A 17,265-nucleotide genomic window follows, 5' to 3' on the forward strand; every position below is an offset into this window, starting at 1 on the left:
ATGCAATATATTTGACTATAATTTTCCACATAAAATGATGGTTGGAATTTATTTGACCAACAACAGCAATTGTAAGTAATCTGAGCGTCAACCAAACAGCAATCAATTCTGTGTCTAAAGAGTGGTACAACAGCAAATCAGAACCTCTTGTTTTAATTTGAATCTACATTCATGAATATTTACAAAAAAAATATGGACGATAAACATCAATGGGTAATCAGTCTAGACACTCTTCAAAAAAAACATAAATTCGCAACATGTGCCTTCTAGAAAACCAAACAATGGTGATGAAATAATATTAAAAGTGTTAAACACCACTAAGTATTTTTACCTGTCCAGTAATTTTTGTAATCATTCTAGGCAGATAATAATCTTCAACCACACGTTTTTTTGCCCATCCTTTGAACCATCGTAGTTCCCTGTAGTTGCCAGAATTGCAGAGGTCTATCTTTGGACGGATTAATAAAATTTTTCTGGAAAAAAAAGTTATATTTTCATTCTATTTCACAATTTGACTTGTATACAATCACTGCATCAATTGCTACTTGTACATGTCATGTGACTTATACCTAAAAAAAAAAACCCACTATTTAACAAAGAGGGCGCTACCATTTAAAGCTCATCTAACAAATAATATACTGACACTCGTGATGGTGGCATCCTCAATTACATAAAGTGACTGACAATTCCGTTGTGAATTTTGATATGTTATCTCAAGGTTTTTATTGTTTAATCAAAATATTTTTTCAGATCTCATGGAGAACAGTTTAATACAATTTATTTTGTCTACAACATTTGTCATCAATTTACTTCAGAAATAAGAGAGTTTAAAAAGCCATAACTAGGATGCTGAGACATACAATCAGATTATAGATCAGCACATTCTTGTTGGCATCTGCTTTAGGAAACTCTAAAATATAATTTATGGCATTTTAAAAATAACTTTATAATACGCATCTAATCATCTAATATGACAGCAAAAAATTCATATGAACCATCTGAAGCATTGCTAGCTGTAATTGTGTATTAGTTACTTACTTATTTAGAAAGATAACTCTGCAGTTATACAGGACATTCTTATGCATTACTGGCCTGTAACAAATCACATAATTGAAATGACTTAAGTTGCAAAATATGACACAATAAATGTATCTAGCTCCTAGAAACCCTTGATCATTAACTCTACATGCAAGTCTCCCTAGCACTATGGAACATAACACTAAGTCTCCCTAGCACTATGGAACATAACACTAAGTCTCCCTAGCACTATGGAACATAACACTAAGTCTTCCTAGTGATATGGAACATAACACTAAGTCTCCCTAGCACTATGGGACATAACACTAAGTCTCACTGGTACTATGGAACATAACACTAAGTCTCACTAGTACTATGGAACATAACAATAAGTCTTCCTCATACTATGGAACATAAAACTAAGTCTCCCTAGCACTATGGAACATAACACTAAGTCTTCCTAGTGATATGGAACATAACACTAAGTCTCCCTAGCACTATGGGACATAACACTAAGTCTCACTGGTACTATGGAACATAACACTAAGTCTCACTAGTACTATGGAACATAACAATAAGTCTTCCTTATACTATGAAACATAACACTAAGTCTCCCTAGCACTATGGAACATAACAATAAGTCTTCCTCATACTATGGAACATAAAACTAAGTCTCCCTAGTAATATTGAACATAACACTAAGTCTTCCTAGTACTATGAAACTTAACACCAAGTCTCACTGGTACTATGGAACATAACACTAAGTCTCCCTAGCACTATGGAACATAACACTAAGTCTCCCTAGCACTATGGAACATAACACTAAGTCTCCCTAGCACTATGGAACATAACACTAAGTCTCCCTAGCACTATGGAACATAACACTAAGTCTCCCTAGCACTATGGAACATAACACTAAGTCTCCCTAGCACTATGGAACATAACACTAAGTCTCACTAGCACTATGGAACATAACACTAAGTCTCCCTAGCACTATGGAACATAACACTAAGTCTCCCTAACACTATGGAACATAACACTAAGTCTCACTAGCACTATGGAACATAACACTAAGTCTGCCTAGTATTATGGAACAAAACACTAAGTCTCACTAGTACTATGAAACATAACACTAAGTCTCCCTAGCACTATGGAACATAACACTAAGTCTCCCTAGCACTATGGAACATAACACTAAGTCTTCCTAGTACTATGAAACTTAACACTAAGTCTCACTGGTACTATGGAACATAATACTAAGTCTCCCTAGCACTATGGAACATAACACTAAGTCTCCCTAGCACTATGGGACATAACACTAAGTCTCACTGGTACTATGGAACATAACACTAAGTCTCACTAGTACTATGAAACATAACACTAAGTCTCCCTAGCACTATGGAACATAACAATAAGTCTTCCTCATACTATGGAACATAAAACTAAGTCTCCCTAGTAATATTGAACATAACACTAAGTCTTCCTAGTACTATGAAACTTAACACCAAGTCTCACTGGTACTATGGAACATAACACTAAGTCTCCCTAGCACTATGGAACATAACACTAAGTCTCCCTAGCACTATGGAACATAACACTAAGTCTCCCTAGCACTATGGAACATAACACTAAGTCTCACTAGCACTATGGAACATAACACTAAGTCTCCCTAGCACTATGGAACATAACACTAAGTCTCCCTAGCACTATGGAACATAACACTAAGTCTCCCTAGCACTATGGAACATAACACTAAGTCTCCCTAGCACTATGGAACATAACACTAAGTCTCACTAGCACTATGGAACATAACACTAAGTCTCCCTAGCACTATGGAACATAACACTAAGTCTCCCTAGCACTATGGAACATAACACTAAGTCTCCATAGCACTATGGAACATAACACTAAGTCTCCCTAGCACTATGGAACATAACACTAAGTCTCCCTAGCACTATGGAACATAACACTAAGTCTCCCTAGCACTATAGAACATAACACTAAGTCTCACTAGCACTATGGAACATAACACTAAGTCTCCCTAGCACTATGGAACATAACACTAAGTCTCCCTAGCACTATGGAATATAACACTAAGTCTCACTAGCACTATGGAACATAACACTAAGTCTGCCTAGCACTATGGAACAAAACACTAAGTCTCACTAGTACAATGAAACATAACACTAAGTCTCCCTAGCACTATGGAACATAACACTAAGTCTTCCTCGTACTATGGAACATAACACTAAGTCTCCCTAGTAATATTAAACATAACACTAAGTCTTCCTAGTACTATGGAACATAACACTAAGCCTCACTAGTACTATGAAACATAACACTAAGTCTCCCTAGCACTATGGAACATAACACTAAGTCTCCCTAGCACTATGGAACATAACACTAAGTCTTCCTAGTACTATGAAACATAACACTAAGTCTCACTGGTACTATGGAACATAACACTAAGTCTCACTAGTACTATGGAACATAACACTAAGTCTCCCTAGCACTATGGAACATAACACTAAGTCTCCCTAGCACTATGGAACATAACACTAAGTCTCCCTAGCACTATAGAACATAACACTAAGTCTCACTAGCACTATGGAACATAACACTAAGTCTCCCTAGCACTATGGAACATAACACTAAGTCTCCCTAGCACTATGGAATATAACACTAAGTCTCACTAGCACTATGGAACATAACACTAAGTCTGCCTAGCACTATGGAACAAAACACTAAGTCTCACTAGTACAATGAAACATAACACTAAGTCTCCCTAGCACTATGGAACATAACACTAAGTCTTCCTCGTACTATGGAACATAACACTAAGTCTCCCTAGTAATATTAAACATAACACTAAGTCTTCCTAGTACTATGGAACATAACACTAAGCCTCACTAGTACTATGAAACATAACACTAAGTCTCCCTAGCACTATGGAACATAACACTAAGTCTCCCTAGCACTATGGAACATAACACTAAGTCTTCCTAGTACTATGAAACATAACACTAAGTCTCACTGGTACTATGGAACATAACACTAAGTCTCACTAGTACTATGGAACATAACACTAAGTCTTCCTAGTACTATGGAACATAACACTAAGTCTCACTAGTATTATGAAACATAACACTAAGTGTTCCTAGTACTATGGAACATAACACTAAGTCTCCCTAGCACTATGGAACATAACACTAAGTCTTCCTAGTGATATGGAACATAACACTAAGTCTCACTAGTACTATGGAACATAACACTAAGTCTTTCTAGTACTATGGAACATAACACTAAGTCTCTCTAGCACTATGGAGCATAACACTAAGTCTTCCTAGTACTATGGAACAAAACACTAAGTCTCACTAGTACTATGAAACATAACACTAAGTCCCCCTAGCACTATGGAACATAACACTAAGTCTTCCTCGTACTATGGAACATAACACTAAGTCTCCCTAGTAATATTGAACATAACACTAAGTCTTCCTAGTACTATGGAACATAACACTAAGCCTCACTAGTACTATGAAACATAACACTAAGTCTCCCTAGCACTATGGAACATAACACTAAGTCTCCCTAGCACTATGGAACATAACACTAAGTCTTCCTAGTACTATGAAACATAACACTAAGTCTCACTGGTACTATGGAACATAACACTAAGTCTTCCTAGTACTATGGAACATAACACTAAGTCTCACTAGTATTATGAAACATAACACTAAGTCTTCCTAGTACTATGGAACATAACACTAAGTCTTCCTAGTGATATGGAACATAGCACTAAGTCTCACTAGTACTATGGAACATAACACCAAGTCTCACTAGTACTATGGAATATAACACTAAGTCTCACTAGCACTATGGAACATAACACTAAGTCTGCCTAGCACTATGGAACAAAACACTAAGTCTCACTAGTACAATGAAACATAACACTAAGTCTCCCTAGCACTATGGAACATAACACTAAGTCTTCCTCGTACTATGGAACATAACACTAAGTCTCCCTAGTAATATTAAACATAACACTAAGTCTTCCTAGTACTATGGAACATAACACTAAGCCTCACTAGTACTATGAAACATAACACTAAGTCTCCCTAGCACTATGGAACATAACACTAAGTCTCCCTAGCACTATGGAACATAACACTAAGTCTTCCTAGTACTATGAAACATAACACTAAGTCTCACTGGTACTATGGAACATAACACTAAGTCTCACTAGTACTATGGAACATAACACTAAGTCTTCCTAGTACTATGGAACATAACACTAAGTCTCACTAGTATTATGAAACATAACACTAAGTGTTCCTAGTACTATGGAACATAACACTAAGTCTCCCTAGCACTATGGAACATAACACTAAGTCTTCCTAGTGATATGGAACATAACACTAAGTCTCACTAGTACTATGGAACATAACACTAAGTCTTTCTAGTACTATGGAACATAACACTAAGTCTCTCTAGCACTATGGAGCATAACACTAAGTCTTCCTAGTACTATGGAACAAAACACTAAGTCTCACTAGTACTATGAAACATAACACTAAGTCCCCCTAGCACTATGGAACATAACACTAAGTCTTCCTCGTACTATGGAACATAACACTAAGTCTCCCTAGTAATATTGAACATAACACTAAGTCTTCCTAGTACTATGGAACATAACACTAAGCCTCACTAGTACTATGAAACATAACACTAAGTCTCCCTAGCACTATGGAACATAACACTAAGTCTCCCTAGCACTATGGAACATAACACTAAGTCTTCCTAGTACTATGAAACATAACACTAAGTCTCACTGGTACTATGGAACATAACACTAAGTCTCACTAGTACTATGGAACATAACACTAAGTCTTCCTAGTACTATGGAACATAACACTAAGTCTCACTAGCACTATGGAACATAACACTAAGTCTCACTAGTACTATGAAACATAACACTAAGTCTCACTAGTACTATGGAACATAACACTAAGTCTCATTAGTATTATGAAACATAACACTAAGTCTTCCTAGTACTATGAAACATAACACTAAGTCTCACTAGTACTATGGAACATAACACTAAGTCTTCCTAGTACTATGGAACATAACACTAAGTCTCACTAGTACTATGGAACATAACACTAAGTCTTCCTAGTACTATGAAACATAACACTAAGTCTCACTAGTACTATGGAACATAACACTAAGTCTCACTAGTACTATGGAACATAACACTAAGTCTTCCTAGTACTATGGAACATAACACTAAGTCTCACTAGTACTATGGAACATAACACTAAGTCTCACTAGTACTATGGAACATAACACTAAGTCTCGCTAGTACTATGGAACATAACACTAAGTCTTCCTAGTACTATGGAACATAACACTAAGTCTCACTAGTACTATGGAACATAACACTAAGTCTTCCTAGTACTATGGAACATAACACTAAGTCTTCCTAGTACTATGAAACATAACACTAAGTCTCACTAGTACTATGGAACATAACACTAAGTCTCGCTAGTACTATGGAACATAACACTAAGTCTCACTAGTACTATGGAACATAACACTAAGTCTCACTAGTACTATGGAACATAACACTAAGTCTCGCTAGTACTATGGAACATAACACTAAGTCTCACTAGTACTATGGAACATAACACTAAGTCTCACTAGTACTATGGAACATAACACTAAGTCTAACTACTACTATGGAACGCTATAGAACTTGAAGAATACTATCAAAGCCTTGGCCAGCATGTTAAGCATTACATAATGTCTATACATATGAACTTACATTCCAACATCACAGATAATGTCTTGAGTTATCGGTGATAGAAGTAGTTCAGATAGTACTTGAAATGAATGGAGACATGTGTCAGATTCATAAAAATGATCTCCACAACCATATCCACTGAAAACACAAAATATTGATTTATTAAAATTAATGTTATAACATAAACTGCATACATATGTCTCATAATAAATTCACATTAAAATACAATTAGGTCATTAGGCCAAATGATTTATTGAGTAGATTCTTCAATAATAACTCATTTGTGATTCATGATGATTTAAGGTAGCGAGAAGGGTTTGGTGACATTTTTGAAAAAAACATTCTCTGTCTGTTGTCTCATTCAGAACCTTAATTTAGCTTATATATTTCAAAAGACTAAGTATAGAGGGACAAGTTCGCACAAACTGGATAGTCATTGCTTACATAATTACCACGTGACATCAAAAATGGCGAACCTTGTAAAAATGACTAAGTCCGCGATTGCGAGAGCACACTGCGGAATTTCCTGGTGAAATTTACACAAGGCATTGTCAGTAATCAAGTCCATTGAAATGCGTCTTCGATAATCAAAAGACCTATTATTCCGATTTCTATGCAGGTTTGTTTTTTTGTCCTAAAATTATTTCATACCTGACACCTTTAACAGACTATTATTCTGTAACAAAGCATTTCTTTTTCAAAAACCCAGACATATTTCACATCGTCATTATCTTGTGAACAGCCAGTCCGAGTTTGAATGTCCTAGTCCGAACGCACTTGATTTGACGGCGGTCCCAATATGTCATACTCAATCAAAACCTTAACTCGTGAAAAACGCGAAAAACCATTTTGGACAATATAACACTGCAGATTGGCTGCATTATTATAAATATACACTAACAATTGCCAAACTTATTAACCACTGATATCATAGAACTCATAAAGCGTGTCAGATAACGAATAATTTCAAGCGCGAGCGTGAAAATTGAAGAAAACAGCTGGCATTTTGAGTCCCGTACTGCTGGAGCGTTCGGGAGACGTGGCTTCCGTTGTTATGCAAACGAACAACAAGATAAGCCCCTGACAAACATTAATGTCCCACTGTACATGCTGACTGTTTACGAACAAGATAATCCCTCAAGTGCCTCTGATAAGAGATCTAATAACACTATGGTGAAACCAAATGGTCGATGTTCGAAGAAACAATTTGCCACGCCAAAGTGTGACAAGAAGACCATAGCTAGACGCAGCAAAAATCAAAATAAAACAGTCACTACTTTAGTTGCTGCTCGTGAGTTATTGGTAAAAGAAGTACAAGATGCTGGGTGAGTATCGCCCAGTTACGCCATTCTCATGAATAGCACAACTATTACCAATTTTGTTTCGTAAAATATGTATGAAGATTACAGTTTTCAATTGAAACGTTTATGACTATGCGATATCGATGTTACGTTCTTTCGTTTTTATTAGCAAGGATAATTTGTTATGACTACGTTCAGTACTCCAAACAAAGCATGTAACGGGTCAAACTGTGTCTTGGCACTCAACTTTGTTTTATTAATATTGTTTTGTAGGAGGAAAAATAAAAATATTTCACCGAATGCAATCGCAGAACACCGTATATTTACGTCTATGACGAAATCAACCACTTCGTATTTACTGTCCCTATGCCTAAATCAACGCTATAACTTGATGTAATACTTGGTGATAAAAACATCGTTTGTAACTAATATATACATTATTTCTTTTATTTTGCAGTTATGATGGCGTAAAGGTATGTGAATGGATTGAAAACACCGCTAGAGATAGAAAACTAAAAAGGCAATGTCAACGGAAAATTAGATGGCTGTGTTACTGCATATGGACTCACACTCTCTACGCAAGTATTTTATTTCACAATTGTTGCGTTTTCACATAATACTAAATTTAATTACTCGTCAGAAACATGTCATATATGTATGTAGTAAATGTTCTACATTATATCTTAGAATGCGTCTTCGTCAATATATATAATTTGTTTTTTATTACGCAGAAAAAAAGTGTCGGCCCGCCCAATTGTCAGTACACTTGATTATATGTATAAAGGTAACTTTTTTCATCGCGTGTGATTTACTTTTCTGCTGTTATATTATCAATTATACAATGTGCCTCTTAGTAACTATGGCAATTTATTGTTTCATCTTGCAGGATGCATACCCTGTAACCATTCAAGAGTTTTGTACCCTTGTATGTGATAGTATGTTGACGTCGCAGAGTTTCTAAAATGTATCTTTGACATTGATTTTGTTTTCGATATTTAAATTTATGTCTTGTATGTTACCTGACGTTTGCTTTTGATAGAAATAAACAATTACTTGAATATTCAAGCATGTTTGATATGAACTATTGGACTGTAGGTACATAGCCACGACTCTAAATGAATGTTTCCCGGGACTGAGAACAGAGTGATTTCCCAACAAAATCAAAGAAAGCTTAGAAAGAACTCCCATGTGCTGAGAGTATTGGAGACACATTAAATATAATTCGAAATTACTTAGCTGAAAACTAATTATGCAAATCAGAAAATTAATATGACCAGATTTGAGTGTAAAACTAATGAGGTCTGCGCAATGTAACAGAAAATCTATGTCTCCAAGTTTAATTGAAATGTGATTAGAATCAAAAAATTATGAATTATTATGCTTATTAGGGAATTAATATGAACAGATTTTTACCCCAAACTAATTAGGTTTGTACATTGTCCTAGAGCATCTTTGTACTAAGTTTCATTGAAATGGAATAATTAGCACCGTGAAAACTCCAAAATTTCGACCCCTCTAAAAATGTGGCCGCCTATTTATTTGCCGGGTTTCGGTGTTTTATTTACCTCCAAATTTTCGACTCCACTAAAAATTGCCGACTCATTCTTATTCGAAAATTGCGACCAGTTTTAGTTTTCCCCCAAACGAAAAAAAAAAACGATGTGAGCGTTCAAACGGGACCTTCCTCAAAGGCATGAATCCGGGTTTCTGATTGACTGAGAGATTTTTATTTTATTGGTAACGAAAATATATTCTAAATAAACGAAGTTTCAAATAAAAACGAACACAAAAATCTCGGCATGCTGCGTTTCTGAATTGTTGATTATTACTGTACTCAGTAGTGATTATAATAATGTACACAAAATAAATTTGTTGAATGGTTATGAAATACAAATAAAAGTCAACTTAGTTTCATCGTAAGCGAATGATTCCGGTCTCGTATAAACGTTTGATGCTGTAGGATATCCGCCATGTTCTCTTAGGTCAAATAGGTCAAATCGCTAATTAACCAATCAAAAAGCTGGATGATGCGAAAACGGCATGATTTTTTTTAAATAAAAAAATTAGTTGTTTTTAAAAAATAAACTGGTCATCTGAAGAATAATTTAACATTGTTCACAGTGATAACAGCTCATTCTCGAAAGGAAGCTTACCCGCTCACGCTAGTCACGATAAAAATCATACACGTGTACTCTTGAATAGACAGACGTCAATGACTACGGTAAAACTTAGACTCTATTTTAGCCGGCAGGATTGATTGAAATGTCCGAAAAATGACGCCAAAATACACCTTAAAAGTCCCATTTTATTTTCTTAAATCCCATTATATTTTTTAATCCAAGGGCGAATTTACGGCAGAATTTGGTCCCTCAAATCACCGGTACGGTGCTCAAATAAGGGACACGTGAGCTTTGATTCTAACCGGATACATTGCACTGGGTCGGGGAGATCGTTTGCTAAACTTCCATGTATCTTTTGTCCAATGGGTACCTGTACTTCGAACATTCGCAAGTTTTCCTAGGTAGTGCGAGACAGCTTTGTCTTTTGACCTATTAGTTTTGTGCTGACCTCTTCTCCGCGTCTTGATGTTTTTAATCCTCTACCTCCCAAGTCTAACTTGTTATGGTGCTTCTGGGAGCCTGCAGGCTGACACCCTTTCTGCACCAAGTACAAGTTGCTATGTTTACCAAGAACCTATTGTGTTTTCTACCAAGTTCAATTCAGTATGTAAAGGTCATCTGCCCCTCCCTAAGGGGTGACTCAATATCTAGGCTAATTTCACCAGGGAGTCCAGAAAGTAAACATACATGTACTTAGCATACTTTTGCAGTGTACAGCATTATTAGCCTATTGCAACTGAAGGATATACACAGCTTTTTGCTGCTCCTACTAGAGATTTTTCCAGCACTGTGCAGACTGAGTAAATTGTACTTGGACCATGGGCAAACATAGTAAGTACTACTTGAGTTGTCTTCACTACAAATAAGTTGAACTTGGGTTGTCTGCACTACAAATAAGTTGAACTTGGGTTGTCTGCACTACAAATAAGTTGAACTTGGGTTGTCTGCACTACAAATAAGTTGAACTCGGGTTGTCTGCACTACAAATAAGTTGAACTTGGGTTGTCTCCACTACAAATAAATTCAACTTGGATGGTCAAAAAAACTGATTGAGTTGGACTTGGGTGATTCTATACTACAAGTAAATTGAACGTAGACAATCAAGAAACTTAGCAAGTTACACTTGGGCTTGTGCAAATAGAAATGAAGCAACCTTTGTTTTCATGAAAGAAGGCAGTTGAGCTTGGTTGTTTGCTTTGCAAATAAACAACCATATTATATAACTTGAGTGACCATGAAAGCTAACTACATGTACTAGGCTATTCCTAAATTACATATGAATACTGTATATGACTTGCCTCCACAACATTTCCTGTAAATCAGATTATCATACTACATTTGATAAAATCAATGAGTAAATGAATTGATTTCATACTTTGGAATTATGGGCTAATAGTCTTCATTTGTTACTGTTATTGCAGTGCATGGTCCTACAGATTGTTACTCTTGCATGAAACATGACTCTCCGAGATATAGCTTCATTGAATATAACTGAACAAGAACATGATCTCATTACAGAATCGTCTAAGAATAGATCTGGCAAAGTGAGAGTGAAGAAGCATCATTTGCCAACTGAATCGAAGGAGAGGGTACAGAATGATCAGGTAGGAGATAACCAAGTTATTCCTATGGACACTACTAGTGATACTAGTGTCCCCAGTCATGTAGGTTCTCATTCTCGTAAGCGCAGACATCGCTCAAAACATCATAAGATCAGTTATGCAGACAGTGATAGTGATACATGTGATCCCCATTCTGCACAAACCACTAAACGCAGAAAACGGCCAAGACATCATAAAAAGAGACAGGGTCATGGGAGTACTAGTAATGTGACTGGTGAAAGAGACAATGAGACAATTGAGACTGAGGAGAACCAGAGTGGTAATGGTATTGAGAACATAGTTGGTGATCACAATAAGGACCAGGGTGATGGCAATGAGGATCAGGGTGGTGGCAATGAAAACCAGGATGGTGATCACAATAAGGACAAGGGTGATGGCAATAAAAATCAGCATGGTGATGGCAATAAGGATCAGGGTGATGGCAATGAAAACCAGGATGGTAATGGCAATGAGGACCAGGGTGATGACAATGAGGACCAGGGTGATGACAATGAAGATCAGGATGATGGCAATGAAAACCAGGATGGTGATGGCAATGATCAGAGTGATGGCAATGAAGATCAGGATGATGGCAATGAAAACCAGGATGGTGATGGCAATGAAAACCAGGATGGTGATGGCAATGAAGATCAGTATGATGGTAATGAAAACCAGGATGGTGATGGTAATGAAAACCAGGATGGTGATGGTAATGAAAATGAGGATGGTGATGGCAATGATCAAGGTGATGGCAATGACGATCAGGATGATGGAAATGATGATGGCAGAGAGAATCAGGGTGGTGATGAAAGTGACCTTTATAGTTGTGATGATGATGGTGAAAATGGGGTAGTACCTCCTAATCTTGACAGTGGCATGGACACTACATCAGGTGAAGAGATGGACTCTGATGATGATGACAGGAACAGCACACATCATCGCATTCATGCTCACACACAAATAGAAACAACCTGGCCAAGTGACTCAGAGTATATTGAACCTACATGTGTTTCTAATGATGAAGATGATGACAATGTTGCTGATAGTGATGGTTGGACTCCGACACTCCGAAGACATGTTGTTGAAGAGTTCACAGGTGAACATCCTGGTCCCAATGTGAACAAAGCAGACATACCTACACCAATAAGTGCTTTTGAAAAAATATTTCCTAAATCGCTTGTGACAAAACTCAGAAGAGAGACTAATGCTTATGCAAAATATATAAAAAGAAACAAAGGAGCGGACAAGTACTGGGCTAAAATCAAAGATGATGATGAGATGGCAGCATTTCTAGGCATCATGATAATTATGGGAGTTGATCCAAAAGGGGAACTAAATGACTATTGGTCAACCAATACTGCTTTAAGAAATGAAAAAATTTCAGGTGTAATGAGCCGTAATAGGTTTCAAAAAATATTGCAATATTTTCATGTCAATGATGCAAGAAATGATCCAGCTAATATAAGTAATCCTGCTGAGAGAGCTACAGAGAGAAGACATAGACCAATGTATAAAGTTGCACCAATACTGAAAACTGTAATACATCAATCACAACAGATGTATAATCTTCATTGTGAGGTGGCAATAGACGAAGCCATCATTGGGTATAAAGGGAGATATAATGGAATTCCAACTGTGTTCATCCAGGGAAAACCCAGAGCCAAAGGGTTCAAAGTATATGTTTTGGCAGATAGTCATTCAAATTACGTGGCTAATCTCAAATTTATGACTAGTACTGGAAGTCATGAAGAGGATATGCGAAACGTTTCCAAAACTGCTGCCTTATGCGAGAATTTAATCCAGCCATTCACTGGATTACATCATGTTCTCTACACAGATAGTTATTATACCAGCATTGAGATGGCCAGTAGGCTCCTGGACTATCACCATACCTATGTTGTTGGAAGTATGCGCCAAGATAGAAGGGGATTCCCAAATGCCCTTCGCACAAATCCCAGAAGAAACCCAGCAAGTGACATAATCAAAAACCTATGCAGAGGGCAGTTTGCTGCAAGACAGAAAGACGATCTTGTTGTTGTCTCTTATAAAGATTCAAAATTATTAAATCTGCTTTCTACATGCCGAGAAGGATTTAGAGTCAATGATGGAAGGATCAACAGATTCATCAAGTCGCCCACAACCCATCGAAAGTCTGTCTACAGCCTTCCAGCTCCTGATATTGTAGGTGATTACAATAAATACATGGGTGGAGTGGATCGTGCTAATCAAATACGATCTTATTTCACTTCCCAACGTCAGGCCCACAAATGGTGGAAGTATGTCTTCTTCTACTTATTAGATACTGCCATTTGCAACAGCTACATTATCTACAAAGAAGTAGTTGATGAGAAGAAAACGCATAAAGCATTCCAAGTAGAAGTTGGTTGTGCTATGATCGGTGGCTTTTGCTCAAGAAAACAGAGAGTGACAACTGCTGAACCAGTTCTCAATACATACCAAAATCACCACCTGGTTAAAGGAGAGGGCAGAGGTGCGAGTTGTAGAATGTGCATTAAGATAGGAAGGAAAACTCAGAAGGGCCACTACGTGTACAGCGTCTACAAATGCAATGAATGTGGAATTTCCTTGTGTCGTGATTGCTTCCTTCCATATCACCATGAAATAACATGTAATGCAGGCAAAGGGCAGAAGGTGACACAAACAGAAGCAACTGATCAAGCAGAAGCAAGGTGGCTGTGGGAACACAGAAGAGATGCAGGAGGACAACAAAGCAGAAGAACCCCTGCAATTGGGAGAGGTGGATCAAGAGGAAGACAAAGAGGTGGACAAAGAGGAAGAGGAAATCGTGGAAAATAAAGACTAGTTGTTATATAGTGTGGGCCCCAGGGTTTGGTGGTTTATGTAGTGGTATAGTATAGTATAAGTATATAACTGTTCAATGCATAGATGCATGTAAGTGACATATATACTGTATTTCACAGGATTAGTCCAAAGAAGATAAAAGATTTATAATAAGCTTTGTTGTCAACTGAAGTTCTTCTTTGCACTCCAGGTAACCAGACTTTCCATAGTCTGATTGCTGGAAATAATGTGGAGCCAATTACATACATACAATTTAGTTGTAGTCACTGTCAGCTAAGTGTAATTTATTTGTAGTTATCAGAACCCTAAGTTGAATTTATTTGTAGTAACCAACTCCCAAGTTAAATTTATTTGTAGTGACCAACTTCCAAGTTAAATTTATTTGTAGTGACCAACTCCCAAGTTGAATTTATTTGTAGTGACCAACTCCCAAGTTGAAATTATTTGTAGTGACCAACTCCCAAGTTGAAATTATTTGTAGTGACCAACTCCCAAGTTGAAATTATTTGTAGTGACCAACTCTCAAGTTGAATTTATTTGTAGTGACCAACTTCCAAGTTGAATTTATTTGTAGTGACCAACTCCCAAGTTGAATTTATTTGTAGTGACCAACACCCAAGTTCAATTTATTTGTAGTGACCAACACCCAAGTTCAATTCATTTGTAGTCAGCCTTATACCCAAGTACAACTTACTATGCACAGCATATGTATCACGTTACAGCAGATTTGATCTTTGCAACTGATTAACTTAGACTTGGTACATATTGGGTATTGCCTTGTGGGAGAAAGAGGATTACTCTAAAAACACGTCACATTTCTAACACAAATTATTTAAAACCGGTCGAAATTTTGGAGTTTTTACGGTACTTTAGATATCAGTGTGAAAGATTAAAATTGGTTAATTATGCAAATTAGGTAATTAATATGTACAGATTTTAACCCACAATTATTCAGGTCTGTCTATTGTCCTACAGCATCCATGTACATTCATTGATATGTGATGTATAGTACTTGAGATATCAGTGTGAAAGTTGGTTAATTATGCAAATTAGGTGATTAATATGCACAAATATTTACCGGAAACTAATTGGGTCTGCATAATTCTAGATTCATTGAAATATGATGATTAGTACTTTAGATATCAGTAGAAAAGCTGAAAATTAATTATGCAAATTAGGTAATTAATATGCACAATTATTTACCCTAAAACTAATCAGGTCTCTGCATAGTCCTAAAGGATCTATGTACCAAGTTTCATTGAAATGCGATGATTAGTACTTGAGATACCCGTGGAAAAGCTGAAAATTAACTAATTATGCAAATTAGGTGATTAATATGCACAAATATTTATCGAAAACAATCAATCTCTGCATAGTCCTTGAGTATGTAAGTACCAAGTTTCATTGAAATGTAATGCTAACTACTTATATCAAATGCTGAAAATTAATTAATTATGCAAATTAGGTAATTAATATGTACTGATATTACCATAAAAACTATCAGGTCTGTGCAGTGTCGTATGACATCTATGTACCAAGTTTCATTGAAATGTGATGATTAGTACTTGAGATATCAGTGGAAAAACCGAAAATTGACTAATCATTATGCAAATTAGGTAATTAGTATCCACGGATTATTACCAAAAACTAATCAAAACCTAGCATTAGTTCAGAGCATCTATGTACCAAGTTTCATCAAAATCCAATGAGTGGTTGTTTAGATATCAGTGGAACAGTCATGGAACCACTAAAAAATAGCTAATTATCATGCAAATTAGGTAATTAATATGCACGGATTTTTACCAAAAATTAATCAAATCTGCGCATATGTTCAGAGCATCTATGTACCAAGTTTCATCAAAATCCAATGAGTGGTTCTTTAGATATCAGTGGAACAGTCATAGAACAGCTAAAAATTAGCTAATTATCATGCAAATTAGGTAATTAACGAGCATGGATTTTTACCAAAACCTAATCAAATCTGCGCATTGGCCCAGAGCATCTATGCACTAAGTTTCATCAAAAACCGATGTATGGTTCTTGAGATAGCAGTGGAACAGTCGGACACACATACACACACACATACACACATACACACATACACACATACACACATACACACATACAGACACACTAACTGCAAAGACTCCCATTTTGTGCTTCGCACATGGGAGTCAAAAAATGATACTAGTAATTCGAGAGACATGACACGAAAAAAATCGGGAATACAAATGTTACTGTTTCTATTAACTGTACAAAATTCTCTATTTCTATAGAGCAGTTTCTCTAGACCAATCTGACAACCGGTAAGGGGAGGTGCTTCATTCTACCGGGAGTGGCCCTTATATTTACGCAAATTTCTTGTCATTTGCTACTAGTAGTTGACGTTAGATCATATTTGGGATTTAGAGCAATCGACAATGAAGTATATCTATGTCAGTTATAAGGTACCTTTCTAGTTCCATGATACCAACACTGTGTATCCAGGGCTTGATACAACAAACTCAATGAGTCTTGTGGCTTTGTCGCAGTTGGAAAGCATGAGGAAAACATGCACGAATTGAAAATGCCGACAAAATTAACGAATCAACTCCACAACA

General features: G+C 36.5%; 1 protein-coding gene across 1 annotated transcript in view; it reads right to left on the bottom strand.

The window, feature by feature from the left end:
- LOC100371185 (glutamine-dependent NAD(+) synthetase-like) overlaps positions 1-17,265 on the bottom strand; it is a 38,303-nt gene that overhangs the window by 13,177 nt on the left and 7,861 nt on the right. Inside the window, exons 4-6 of the mRNA XM_085506377.1 lie at positions 6,842-6,958; positions 1,039-1,092; positions 332-473 (exon numbers count right to left, since the gene is read on the bottom strand). Coding sequence (XP_085362503.1) covers positions 332-473; positions 1,039-1,092; positions 6,842-6,958 — 313 coding nt within the window. The remainder of the gene's footprint in view (positions 1-331; positions 474-1,038; positions 1,093-6,841; positions 6,959-17,265) is intronic.

Source organism: Saccoglossus kowalevskii, chromosome 12 (assembly GCF_978046115.1).
Source record: "Saccoglossus kowalevskii chromosome 12, keSacKowa6.1, whole genome shotgun sequence".
In the NCBI taxonomy this organism is placed as follows: Eukaryota; Metazoa; Hemichordata; class Enteropneusta; family Harrimaniidae; genus Saccoglossus; species Saccoglossus kowalevskii.